At 39.1% G+C, this 14,111-nt stretch overlaps 1 protein-coding gene across 1 annotated transcript in view; it reads right to left on the bottom strand.

Moving 5' to 3' along the window:
• ITPR2 (inositol 1,4,5-trisphosphate receptor type 2) overlaps window positions 1–14,111 on the bottom strand; it is a 258,378-nt gene that overhangs the window by 25,733 nt on the left and 218,534 nt on the right. The window contains 4 exon segments of the mRNA XM_042470658.1: window positions 623–712; window positions 1,784–1,979; window positions 8,520–8,684; window positions 11,444–11,619. Coding sequence (XP_042326592.1) covers window positions 623–712; window positions 1,784–1,979; window positions 8,520–8,684; window positions 11,444–11,619 — 627 coding nt within the window.

Genomic DNA, 14,111 nt, shown 5'->3' with positions numbered 1-14,111 from the left:
TTCAGGAGATGATATGAAATGTACCACCACACTTTATTAACATCGAGAAGTTATTTATGAACTATGTTTTTGAACTTTTAGTGTTCTTTGCACTGCCCATGGTATTTATACAGCCAGAAATATTATAGCAATAGCAATAGCAAGTACATTTCTATACCACTTATCAGTGCACTTATAATTTTTGACGTTGCTGTTGAATATAATGTATCATTACATTTTGGCTGATTGTGAGATTAGTAATTATGTGTGTATATACATAAACAAGCTCTAATTATTATTATTATTATTATTATTATTATTATTATTATTATTATTAATCACTACAACATTGTTGCTGGTAAAGATCCTTGATATGTTTACACCTGTTTTCCACATAGTTATTATTAGAAGAAAGTGCCCAATTTTAGCATCACATTGAGAATTTCCTCCATCTTGCAAGCCAAGCAGCCACTATTATAATGGTGCAGAAAAAGGTGACACTCTCTGTTTAACCAAACATAATACGAGAAGGAAACATAGCAGCCTTTAGTGGCAATCTTATACTGTATCATCTAGGTCTTCCCCAAGCAATGGATATTGGCTTGGTGGGAACACAAAAACATTTTCTGGGATTTCTACTAACCTGACTGTACAGCTGTGATTGTAGTAGTACAGTTCTGTCTTGAACATGTGTCCATTGTTGTTAAGCTTGTGGTGGGATATGTGCCACTATCTGACAGAACAAAAACAAAGGTTTGGTACCAAAAATATGCAATATGTATCTGACTTAAAAGATCAGGTTACAGACAAGCTGTCGATTTTCACATTTTGGAACCAAAGTCGAGTTGAACAAGTATCTACATTCAATGCTGTGCAAAAATACTATTAATAAATTCCCTTATTTTGTTACGCTATTGATTTACAGAAGAAGGCTTGAGACTACTGCCCACTTTTGATTTGCTTTGTAACAGTCATGTAAATAATCTTTGAATACCCAAGCATCCTTTTGTGAACTCCCCAAATAAATGTTTTTTTCCTTGAAGTCACTAGTTTTAAACCCCCAAATTATAGTTTTAAAACCCCAAATTAATCAAGTCTCAAACTTTGAATATTTGTTTTGCCACTGTGGAAGTTTCCAAATCCCTCATTTAGTGTCAAAAGAAACAAAAAAAATTAAGTCAGAATACTATTGAAGGAGAAGCATAAAGCAATCATGGTAACGAAGATATCACTGTTTCACATTTACACTATATCATAGGCTTTTCACAACTGTTTCTTCCTAAATTAGAGAACTGACATCAAACAGAACTCCATCTAGTTAAAATGAAATATATTCAAAGCTAGAAACAACTGTCAGATATGAAAATAACGTCAGTTTTAAAAACCATTAAATTATTCACAAAGGCTGACAAGGAGGACACTGAGCTGACATCTTGCCTTTTTAAATCTAGAATACTTAAGAGTTTTCAAGGATAAAAACACTGTTTGATGCTCATTTGTAAATATGTATGGAGTTGAGTAAAACACTAATTTAACATTTCCAAAGTGAGCAAAAGACATATATATCAGCTTTATTTTATCAAACACTTATTTTGCCCTATGCATCACCAATTATTTACCACATTACATATCTGTGCTGCATAGAAAAGGTTGAAGGAGCAATGCTAGAAAAATTGCATTACCCAAATACTGATCCAAGAACTATCCAATATGTTGTTCTCATCTGATCAATCTAATTTGGACTTAATAATAAATATACCACAATGCAATTCTGGAGAATATACTTTAATGGTGAGGGAATTACCTTCAATGGGTGTTCTGTTTTTCAGCCTTTCTACCTCCATAATGAAGTCATCTTTCAAGAACAAGAATCCAACAATGGAGAAAAGATAGACAAGGATGAGAGCTAGGACCGCAGTCAGGATAATGGAGCGCCCATTCCGTGTAACACTTTTAATAACATTCAACAAAGTTTCCTCTCTGTACACCAAGTCAAACAACTGGGAGAAAATAATACATAAAAAGATCCATGTTATGGAGCTCACAGATTCTTCACAGTATTATCACATGAACTGAAGAAATGTGCTAGAGGAGCCATTTACAAACTGCAATTTGGAGAAACCTATGTCCCTTGGAAGTGGATCAGAGGTTTCTTAATGGGAAGATCAGTTGTGGTAGCCAAATTTCTGTGAAAGACAATTTACCTTTCTTTTCCACAAATATATGGTAAAACAAGTTTTTTTTAAGAGTATGATACATAATATTTCCTAGTCACTGTGTTCTAGTTACATTCTGGTCCTTTTGAGTGAAATTTTTCAACTTTTATGCTATTCTCTCATTAATTCTATACAGTAACTATATTTTAAAAAAGATTAGAGGATTAGAGATGTGAAGCTGCACTGTGATGAGTAACAACAACAAATCACTTTCTGAAACATTGTACCATGCAAAAGGGATAAGCCATTAATTCTCCTAGTTTTGTAAGATATTTAGCCTTCTCTGACAGAGAGGTCTAGTGTCACAATAAATTGCAATTCCCAGGATTCCCTAGCATTGAGCCAGGGCAGTTAAAGCAGTCTCAAACTGGATTACTTCTGCAGTCAAGGTCTTCATATATTGACTTCCACAAAATTCTAAAACCAGTATAACAGGAAGATTTTTATGCAAGGCAATGTAGAGTCTCTGATCATTCCTATTCCTAGTCTTTCTTTTCTTTTCTCAATTCTTTTATGGGAATAAATCCTTTCTCTCTGCCAAACATTATGGATGACTAGAAGCGTTAAACAATTTAACTCTGTTAATGGTTTCTTTCTTGTTTGTTTGTCTGACAGTCTTCTCTGTCAGAGAACTCTGGTGCCACAACAATCTACAATTCCCTGAATTCTATAGCACTGAGCCATGGCAGCCATGGATTATTTCTGCAGTGCAGATGCAGCCTTAGATTCAGACAGCAAAGAAAGATTTAAGCAGGGAGTTGAAATACAGATTAGAAGGGTATTAAATGAGAGGAGAGACCCTGATAAGCTCTGTCACTAGCAAGGCAAGCCTAAAAACACTGAGAGGGGAGACACGGAGTCAGTGGAGGGGAAAAGTCTCATGACTCCTGCCTCTGGAACTGACATGACAGGATATAACCCAAAGGACTGAGGACGGCTCCTCTGCATTAACAAGGCAATTCTGGGGTTGTTCTCACTGGCTTATACACCAGTTTACAAATTGAATCCAAGGTGTAGCGTTCCTACTGAAACCCGAATTAACTCTAGAACAGTTCTAGATTAACCCAATATCGTTTCTACTACGATTTGAATCTGATTCGATTTATAACATTTAATCCGAGTCAGAGGCCTATAAACCGGTGTAAAAAAATAGAAGGGTCAACCCTAGTATTTTTCCTTGATTCGGGATAGGAATCGGAGTATTTAAATAGGAACGTTTCGGCCTTTGAATCGGGTCAACTGGATGGGAGGAGCGGAGCGCGATGGGCTGGCCTGGGGGTGTTACCCTCTTTGGTCTCTTTCTGCATCGCCAGCACCATTTTTTCCCATTCGTATAGACTTTCCCCCGGTGGATTGCAACCTCTCCTCTGTGTGAGGAGAACCATTGAACACCATTTGTAACGGAGAGAGGCTGGATGCACAGCGATCTGGGCGGAAATAGAGCCTTTCCTTCTCTCTTTCCCAAACGGGATCTGGAGAGACATAGGAAACCCTGGGTGTGTGGGTGTGTGGGTGTGTGTGTGGGTGTATTCCAACCCTGGGCTTTGGATGCAGAGTCTCTACCCACTCAAACCCACTGCCTTCTCCTCCTTGATCCGATTTGGCAAACACACACACACACACATGATAGATAGATAGATAGATAGACAGACAGACAGACACACACACGTTTATATATGAATACTCACACACACACACAAACATATAGGTATATACACACATACATATTTGTGTGTGTTTGCATGCATGTATATATATACGCATATGAATGTATATTTGTTTGGGGAACCGAAGCTCTTTCCAGAGGAACTATGGGATGGGTTTTGCAGGAAATTCCTGCTTCATGGCTCCCAAGACAGCCCAGGGAGCAATCCCCAAAGATTCTCTTCCCATGGGGCGGCCAAAGCGAATCTTTCCAGAGGAACTATGGGATGGTTGTGTTTGTTGTGTTTGTGAGACATTTATCCTCCTCTGCCAGAGAGTGCTGGTGCCATAATAAACTACCATTCCCAGGATTTCTTAGCACTGAGTTATGGCAGTTAATATGGGGAGACACAGAAAAGGACGAATAAGCGGCTCCTGATTGGCTCTTTTAAAAAAAAACAACCGCAAAATTTATAACTAATTAAAAATGGCCAGGTAGTGGGAATGCAGGTACAGGCTATATCGGTGTATGTTACTCCGAATTAATGTGACGTCATGATGACGTCGCTTTGATTGACAGCCCAAAAAGGCAAGTGCGAACGAAATAACGCTAAAACCGGGTTATATATACAGTGGTGCCTTGGGTTACGAAAGTAATTCGTTCCGCGGCCGCTTTCGTAACCCGAAAAGCCTTCGTAAGCCGAATTGCCATAGGCGCTAATGGGGAAAAGCCGCGATTCCGTGTAAAATAGCGCCGAAAAGCACCAAAAGTTTTTTCGTAACCTGAAAAAACATTCGTAACCCGGAACAATAATTCCCTATGGGATTTTTTCGTATCCCGAAAATTTCGTAACCTGGGTATTTCGTATCCCGAGGTACCACTGTACACCGATTCATTCTTGAATAGGAACGAAAGCGGATCATTTACAGCTATTCAGTCGGTACATGAGAAGGGGAAAAAAGTGATTTGGAATGCGGGATAACACCCGTGTTATTTTGAATTGGTTTTACCGAAACCGGTGTATTTTAAATTGTTGTAAATCGTAAGTGAGAACAACCCCAGAGTCTCTCAGTGCTGAAATCTTCCTTCTAGCACTGGAGGTGAAGAACTGGTTTGACAGTAGTCTGGATTCGTTTTATTAAACAGCAAAACTATAGATGAGCAACATGAAAAGAAGCCTATTAAAAACCTCATTTGAGAAGACGGTTGTTTCTCAAAAGCTTGTATGAGTTAAGATAGTGAGTAATTCTTTCCCATTGTAAGTATAAATAGCCTCGCTCTACAGCATGCTTGCTAACATCTCATGAACTTTAAGGGTAAAAGTGATTCTCAGGTGGTTTGCTGCTTTACTGAAGGTTCTGGAACACCTCTTGATTACAAATGAGTACATCATAAAGTCAGACTGAACCGAGTTAAGTCAAAGAAGAAGCAATCCTACGCAAGAATTTCAATAATATAATACCCGGTTGCATAACAACTTTGGAATATTTATAGTTATCATTATTTATACTTGAAATGAAGAGACTCAGTGCAAAAGAATGCAAGATAATGGAAACAGAAGCAGGTACTTGAACTTATGGCAGCGCTGTGGTTGTTCTGCAGATCTGACCTGAGATATTTTGGTGCCTGTGGCAAAAGAAAAGGTGGTGCCCTCTCTTTTACTCTATGCACAGGAGTCAACCAGAAAGGCAAATGAATCTTATTTCAGCATTGGTAATATGTCAGCATTCTCTGCTGCTCAGACAGAAGACTAGTTTAGCAGCTTCATGAGAAGGCATACTCCTTCAACAGAGTAGAAAAACTAAAGGATGTTTGGAAGAAACTTTGGAGAGATAAGTGCACTGCACTCACACACACACATCCGCTATCTGTGACACTTGTCTTATTCTGCAAAATGTGAGCCTATCTCAGCAATGACTGTTACAGCATCACGCAATGTTAATGAAAAATGCACCTCAAAGTCTTCTCCAGCTAAATAATGCAGGGAAAGACTGGTAGAAATAAAGAGGCTATCATTTGAAGAGGGCTTGTCTGCTATTAATAATCTTTTCATTGATTAACTCATGAGAAGTGCCAAGCATTAAGGCAGAGTTGAGAGATACTTCAATGAGTTTTAGACCTATGGGCTGTTAGCAAACTCAATATACTCCATATTATATTTAAGGCTGCCATATTTTCACATCTGCAGCTAAGTATAGTCTTAAGATGTCACAATGACCTTTGGCAAACCAGGAGACTTTCCCATGAGAAGGATATGTAGGCTTGAAGACATGTGAAGGACCCAGGTAATACCAAGATAAAAGCTAAATAACTGTGTTAATTGCTCTGTCCACCCCCTCCCCATGCTCTCCACACATCCTCTTGCACTGGAAACAAAGGAAAGGCAAGTAAACCAACACTTCCTATCTATCCTCTGCCATGTTCCCAGCCAACGTCTCTATCCATTTTCTTGAGGTTGCCCTAAATCCAATTCATGTTTTTGTTACTCTAACTTTAAGGCCATCAGTCATTCTGGAATCCCACTGTTGACTCCCTGGTCTTTGTTATATTGTAAGATAACATCTAGCATCCCTTGAGTCTAGGATCTCTGGTATAAATATCAATCCCAAACCTTGCCATCTCATGCACAGCTGGCATACACTGTGTCTTCCACTTGCTGCTTCACCCTCAGACTCTTTCTGAGCTATATCCCACTTTCCATGGTCTCCTTTTCAGTATAGATAAATATTACCCCTTCTACAACCCTAAGCCTCCACTATCCAATTTCCATACCTCTTTTTTGGTTAGCTCTGAATGGTGTATTTTGTTTAAATTACTATCATGTGTTCGGTTGCACTCCTGAATATTTCCAAATAAAATCTCCTTATTCATTCAAACTTGGAGTCCCCCTCAGTTAGTATTGGCATAAATAACTGGAAACGAGCCACATCACCTAGTGATGTGTAAATTTACAGTGCTTTATAAATAAAGGTTAATAATAATAATAATAATAATAATAATAATAGCCTCTCACAAGCTTCCTTGATCTAAACAATTCTCCCAACATTTAAAGAGAAGCTAACACTGTTGATGGGGTCTCCCTAATCCTCGCTAATCTTCTTTTGGGTAACAGGGTGTACACGTAGCCAACCAAGTGAACATCAAAACCCTTTGTTCTTTCTTTCATGGTTTCTTTTCTTCACTTTCTATACCCCATTATTTCTTTGTGCACCGCCAGGTCAGAGGCCACATTTCACTTAGTTTTTCCTTACCATTTTAGTTAAAATGCATTTATATGGATGAAATTAGAGGCAGATATGATCACAAATAATGGCTGTACCAAACACTTGGTAGCACGAAATGTCAAATTTCATCACCAGAAACAATTTATAATTTATAATGCAAAAATTAGGTAGAAAAAAAGAAAGAATTAAATGATAGATACAGGGCTGATTCACAATAACGTACTCAGATGGAAAACTGATATGGCTTCCCTCTTCAACTATATTGGGCTGAATGTACCTTAAGTCTCTTTGTGAAAGTCCCACTTTAATGCCTTGCATGGTACTCATTTCTTTAAAATAACATGTGTTGGAAGATTGTGCTCAACTGTCTTTCTTCCACTCTTCCTTTAGAAATGATGCTCCACAGCTCTTGCGGAACATGGCAGCCTTACTTTCTCTCATGGCTGCAGCAATATGATACAATAAAATGGTAAATTTATATAAAAATATCCAGAGACATATTTTTAATGCCTATGCATTGGCTGAGATTCTACATTGTTGAGTGTAGTGTGGAAGTTTGCTACAGTATCTGTGTCTTCCTCTACTCACTGTTTTGATGCAATACTCCCCCTGCCCTGGGCATTATAGCAAAACAGTGAGTGTTGGGGATGGAAAGATTTGGATAGTACAGAAGATGGAAGAGAATAGCAACCTCTGCAATGATGAAAATATATACATAAACTTAACGTGCATTTTGCTTGCATATGTCACTAATTAGTGTTTTTAATGAAGAGCTACATTTTGTTGATAAATACCAATATATGTTGTTAGCCTTTTTTTTAAAAAAAAGAAAGAAAATTACATGTATTTCAACAATAATAGTGAAAGCTATAATGCTCGTACTTTACTATTTAGTATGAGGTATCTCTCATCACCATCATTATCACAACCGAAGGCCTAAGGACTTTACATGTAAGAAAATAAGGGACACCCACCATTTTGGATAAGGCATATCCACTGTTTGGTCCATAGGCCACCAATGTTTAGATGTACATCTAGGATGATTGAAATGCAATATGTGGATGTAGTTCATGTATTTGTCATATAGGCACGTGTGTGTCAGGAAATCAGGATTAGCTGCTCTTCTGTGTGCAAACTAACACAGATTTGTGTTTTGTGGGTATTTCAGGCTATGTAGCCATGTTCTGGAAGAGTTTACTCCCGATATTTTGCTAGCATCTGCGGCTGGCATCTTCAGAGAATTTGCACATACATGACTCCAGACTGTGCAAACACAGATTTGCACATACGTGACTCAAGGCTGTGATCTAACATGAGTACCATACTTGCTTTTAGTGATCTCATGCCATTCTCTGCTGAAAAGCTGAACAATCAATTTTCAGAAAATGTTTATAACTGGGTGCATTGTATTTCCCTTTCAACCATATTTGATTCTCACTCCAGAAATATACTCACCAGGAAGCTGTAAAAGAATTCATGCACACATAGGCCCAGCATGCAGACAAGGACATAGGCCACGTGGTAGAGAAATGCCATATCCATGATGACTGCTCTGTACCCACGAGTAAATGTGCCACGATTTCCGACAAAGCTCACCAAAAATACAATCTTGTTACAAAGCTGCCCAGGGAGAAAGGGGGAGGGGAGCAAGAGAGAAGCAACAAGGAGGAAATTTATTATGTTTTACAAGCCTGATCCCATTGTTCCTTAAAATACCATATTAAATAATGTGGAACATTTACCAAAATTAGATCATGGTATCATGCAGACACCATATACAATCCTAATGTATTGTTACATCATACAGCACTGGAAATGAAAGATGTTGGCTTTCCTTCCTGCTTCAAATTAGCACTTTAAAAGGCAAAAGTTCTAATTTGAAGCAGGGAGGAAAGCCAACATTCCACACATTCAAGCTAGAATGGGGTTGACAGCTAATAAGAAAACACCATCATTTTTTACTCTTGGTATGAGAATGGGAGCCCTTTTAAAACACTGCATAATAGCAGGTCAGCCTCTTAATCTACCTCCAGGGAGAAAGGCGGCCTACAGATCAAACCAAATAAAATATTTGGTGCACTTTAGGGTTTTAAATCTTGAGTTAAGAGTTGTGGGCCCACGACAACAAAAGATATTTCAAGGGGATCCCTGGTAAAGAAAAGGTTCAGAACCACTGCCACACAGCATTTGGAAAAGACTCAGTATTGCAGTACATAAGCCATGATCAAAAAGATATTAAAAACACACAGTTTACAGTCAAAATAGTAACAGATGGCAGCAAGCCTTTCTATAATTGTTACTATTTTCTTCTACTGTATGCTTAAGTGAAGTCTATTTGTCCCGTGACAAGTTGAACTGTTAAGATGTACAGTGGTACCCCGGGATACGAAATGACCGCGTTACGAAATTTCCGGGATACGAAAAAATTAGATAGGAAAAAACTGTTCCGGGTTACGTTTTTTTTTCCGGCTTACGAAAATTTTTTTGGTGCTTTTCGGCGCTTTTTCGCACGAAATCGCGGCTTTCCAGCGCTAGCGGCTATGGCTTTTTCGGGTTGCGAAATCTTTCGGGTTACGAACGGCGCCGCGGAACGAATTAAATTCGTAACCCGGGGTACCACTGTACTCAGAATTGCTCCCAAAGATTAAAGCCTGATCAACAGAATGGAAAATAATGGGCCCATCAGGTCCATGGTGAGCCTGACCTAAAGCGGAAGGCCCTAAGTAGATCCCTGCTAGACTAATGGCAAATTCAGTCAAATGAAACAAGTCCAGACTCACACTCAGTCCAATGTTCCCTATAAAAACTGGTGCTTCACTCATAAGCCCTATGGGTCCTTTGTTGACGCTTGGGCTCAGGTTTCCTATATAACATAGGCATGAACCTGAAACTTTTCAGGGAGCTGAAACGTTTCTGAGAATCCCAAATAATTTCTCAGCCAAAGATGAGGGGAGTGGGGGAGTAAGCAGATCCTCTTCAAGAGGATTTCCCTTCATCTTTCACATCCACCTTCTTTGTAATTTATAACTGAAGAAAAAAGGAGTGAGCAGAAGGACTCAAAGAAAAATGGGTGAGAAAAACCATGGCATCTCAAGCATTTCAAGAGCTGGCCATGATGGATCCCTATTTTGGGACAGAGTAAGCACATGAGGTTACCAACTAAGTTAGGAGCAGTACTACTCACTATAGCAGCTTCTGTCCCCATCACACATGAGTGATCAGCCAGTTCTACACATCTCAGATGCACCGCAACCAAATTATAGTTTAATTTCTTTGTTTTATCACCACTTCACACTTGAAACAGATACAAGTATACATTCTGAGTTTTCACTGTGCAAAAACAAAGAGCTGAATTATCTGGGAGCTGAACAATCCTTAGAAGGTGGCTGTAGCTCAATGTATGGGACACAAGGAGGTTTATCACATGGGGCTTTTTGCAGCTCAGATCCAGGGTGACTCCTGGTTCAACTATGTGAATTCATGTTGTAACATGAATGTTTTATCACACCTGGTTGCCCTTCCATTGCCCTTGAATCGAATCCAAGGCAAGTCATGTAATGCGAATTCACACAAAGCGAAGTGAGTGCAAATTGTATTACCACACTGGTGCATACCATGCAGATTCAATGATTCGAACTGGGACCCTTGCACATGCTTAGTGGGGCTCTGGACACTGTCCTCCTTCCCTGCCCCCTTCTTACCTGTCATCCTTCATCAGGCTCAAGGAGCAGGCAGGGGGTGATGGGATAGGTCACAGGGGGTCACTAGAACCAGGATCAGGCTCAAGGAGCAGTCAGGGGATGATTGGATAGGTTGCAGGGTGGCAGAGAGGATGATATGGGGATGCAAGAGCAGTCAGGACATGAGGGGATGAGTGGCAGGGTGGCAGAGCGGACGAGATGGCATAAAGGAGGAGGAGGGGGATGAAGGAGCAGGATGCAGGGGGCCAAGGGGGGGCGACATTGGAGTGATCTTCCACACCAGACCAATTTGAAGTGAAATCGAAGTGAGCTTGAAAGCGAATTCTGTGAATTCGCTTTTTTTCCGATTTCACAAAAATGAAGGGTCACTTTGGAATCACTGCAGAAGCGCCATGGAAGGAGCGCCCAAAAAAAGGAATCGTGTCTGATAACACATTCACGTTGTGCTGTGAATCCACATCGTTAGACCCACAGTCACCCCGGATCTGAGCTGCAAAATCTCCAAAAAGCTCCGTGTGATAAACACCTTAGTTTGATTTAACCTGGAGTAAATGGGAGTTGAAATTAAATGTATTATTTGTACATGCTGAAACTACAGTTTTTCAGCTGTGTAAGAATGTGGAAAAACAGATAACCAGCCATGAGTGGGTTTCATAGTCTCTTTTTGTGTGTACTTACATTAGCAGCACCAAGAAGAATCAATGTAGGCCCAAGTCCAATAGTATATATGGACCTGAGCATTACAGACACTAAAAATGGGCGAATACCCACAGGTTTAGAGAAGAAGAAAAGCAGGGATGTGCAGATGCCCACTGCTATCCAGAGAAGAACTGAAAATAATGGAGAAAGAGTGCCTAGAAAGAAAGAATAGATGATTATTTCTCTATAATACAAGGATCGTATTACTGTTTCAAGACCAGTGTTCTGTTTAATGCAGTATCTTATCTTGTACTCTAAAGGTTCCATTTAAACGCATACACCAATGAAATTGTGTTGTGTTGTGGCTTTGTATTATTGCATCTTACAAAGACTGATAGTTACAATTGTACTGTCAAAAGAGTGAGCAAGATTGCAAAAAGACTGGTAGACAGGTCCTGCCCTGTGCCTTTAAAAGCAAGTTTCTCGTCACACATTAACAATTAATTTTCTTTCTCCCCCTCCATGCAATGAAAAACTTCCACTAGCTGATTTCTCCAAATCAAGGTATGGTGAAAGCTGGACCATTTCTCCCAGCTGCAAAGTTTCGTTTCCATCATATAGAGAGGGGAGTAACTGTAGCAGCCAGTTCGTGTTTAGTTGCAAATAGATTCCATTGTGTTCAATGTCCCACTGCTTTCAGTAGTGGTTACTTTCTATTCCTTTTGTATTGGGATTTCAGGTCAAGACTGTGATCCTATACACACCTACTTGGCCGTAACTCTCAGTGAAAAGAGACTTGGATTGTAAAAAAGATTCAAATAGCAAAATTTGAAATAATTCAGCACCTTGCCCTGCATATACCAAATTCTTCCAGCATTGACTCTCTCAGCAAGGGCCTCTGTGATGTGTCAATCTAGCTCAAGTCTCACAGCATGTGAGCTGCATAGTTCATGTTATTTTAATAAGCACCCATTGCCAAATGGTAATGAACAAGTGAGATAATTGAATAAGTCAACCATAAAAATTCACTGAACTGCTGAGGGGAGCTAAACAACAAGAACAACAGGTGTTTTAAAAAAACAATAAAGGTTGCCATCTGTCTATTTTCTTTTCTGTATCAGAACTGAACTTCTGTGATTTCATTTCTTAAGTGAATTTTGCTGAGGAACGGACTAGTTGGCTGAAGGAAGTATTCTTCTTGCTTTGCATAACTGTCCTCTGCTGTCATTTGCCTCAGCCCACATGTAGTAGCGTTCTGCTACTCAACTTAGCTCAAGAGTGAAAGATGGCTGCACATAAAATGAGTGAATCAGTTATGATATGGCTTCTTCTCCTCTTCGCCCTCCTCCTCTACCTTCTGCTGTCACATCACCTAAGTCTCATGCATATGCTGCTGTGTCTGGAAACATGTGGTCTTTGGGCTATCTGACAGAGAAAGGGGTAACGCAGCAAAATGAATCCTTGGGTAGATAAAAGAAGGAGGATCGGGAGAAAAGGAATACACCAGTCTAGTCTAATTCTTAGCCATCAGTCTCCCCTTCAAGGCCAATGGCAAATTAACTACAAAAGAAAATGTGAACCCTAGGAGCACATAAGGAGGCAGAAATGTAATAGTCGTCTTGTTATCTTGCCTTTATTATCTAATATTCAATAAGATGACATAGAGCTTGGAAGAAGTACTTTTTATAACTTTCAGAAACCTACAAATATCATGTTCATTGGCCATGCATGCTAGCAGATTCTGGGAAGTAATTTTCCCAAGCTCTGGCCTCATACCTTTAAGCATAGAGGTCCCACTTAGCTTTCACGGCCCACAGCCACTGGTATGCTTTTCATGATTTTGTCTAATTCCCTTTTAAAGCCACTTTGCTGTCTGACTGCATGATTGCTTCTCTTAGCAAAAAGCAGCTGCAGAAAGAAGTGATTTTCAGTGATGAAGCAGCAGGGATGAGGCAAGGTGTCTGAACCTTTTTCTTCCTATCACATGTCCATTGCAGCATTTCCTCCCAAATCAAAATCTGGTAATTTTAGTAACCTTAGAAGTAATAATAATAATAATAATAATAATAATAATAGGAGCTTCTATTATTATTATTATTATTATTATTATTATTAGTGGCATTGTCAATTATAATATATAAATCATTCCTGTTTTGTAACTGAGTTAATGTTATGAGGTTCACTTATTATTAGATTGTTGTTGATGGTCATGTTATCAACTTAACTTATTGTTGCTTATTTATTATTACTTATTATTTATGTATTTCATTCCTACCCCATTTTTTTCCTGCTTTGAGACTCAAGATGCCTCACACCATAGATTAAAACAAGATATAACTAAAACCCAATAAAAACAGTTAAAAAACAGTTTTAAAAAGATTAGTCCCCCCCCCTAAATAACCCTTTCTACGGCAACCAGTTAATAACCTAAATCCTGTTTAAATAGAAAGCTCTTTGCCTGCTGGCAGATGAAAAACATGAGAATTTTATTTACGGTTACTATGTTCATTTTTGTATGTGAACTGCTCTGAGCACAAGGCAGTCTAGAAAATGTTGTTTATTTATTCACATATACTATGACAATGACAACTACTACGGTACTTTGGGAATGCTTACAACTCTGTTTTGTCATAGCTCACAATAAGAATGTTGTACCGTGTCTCTAAAAGCTACAGACAAAAGCAAAAGCTGCTTTCAAATGTGCTCA

Source organism: Sceloporus undulatus, chromosome 5 (genome assembly GCF_019175285.1).
Source record: "Sceloporus undulatus isolate JIND9_A2432 ecotype Alabama chromosome 5, SceUnd_v1.1, whole genome shotgun sequence".
Classification (NCBI taxonomy): domain Eukaryota; kingdom Metazoa; phylum Chordata; class Lepidosauria; order Squamata; family Phrynosomatidae; genus Sceloporus; species Sceloporus undulatus.
This window is presented reverse-complemented; position numbering and strand designations above follow the sequence as displayed.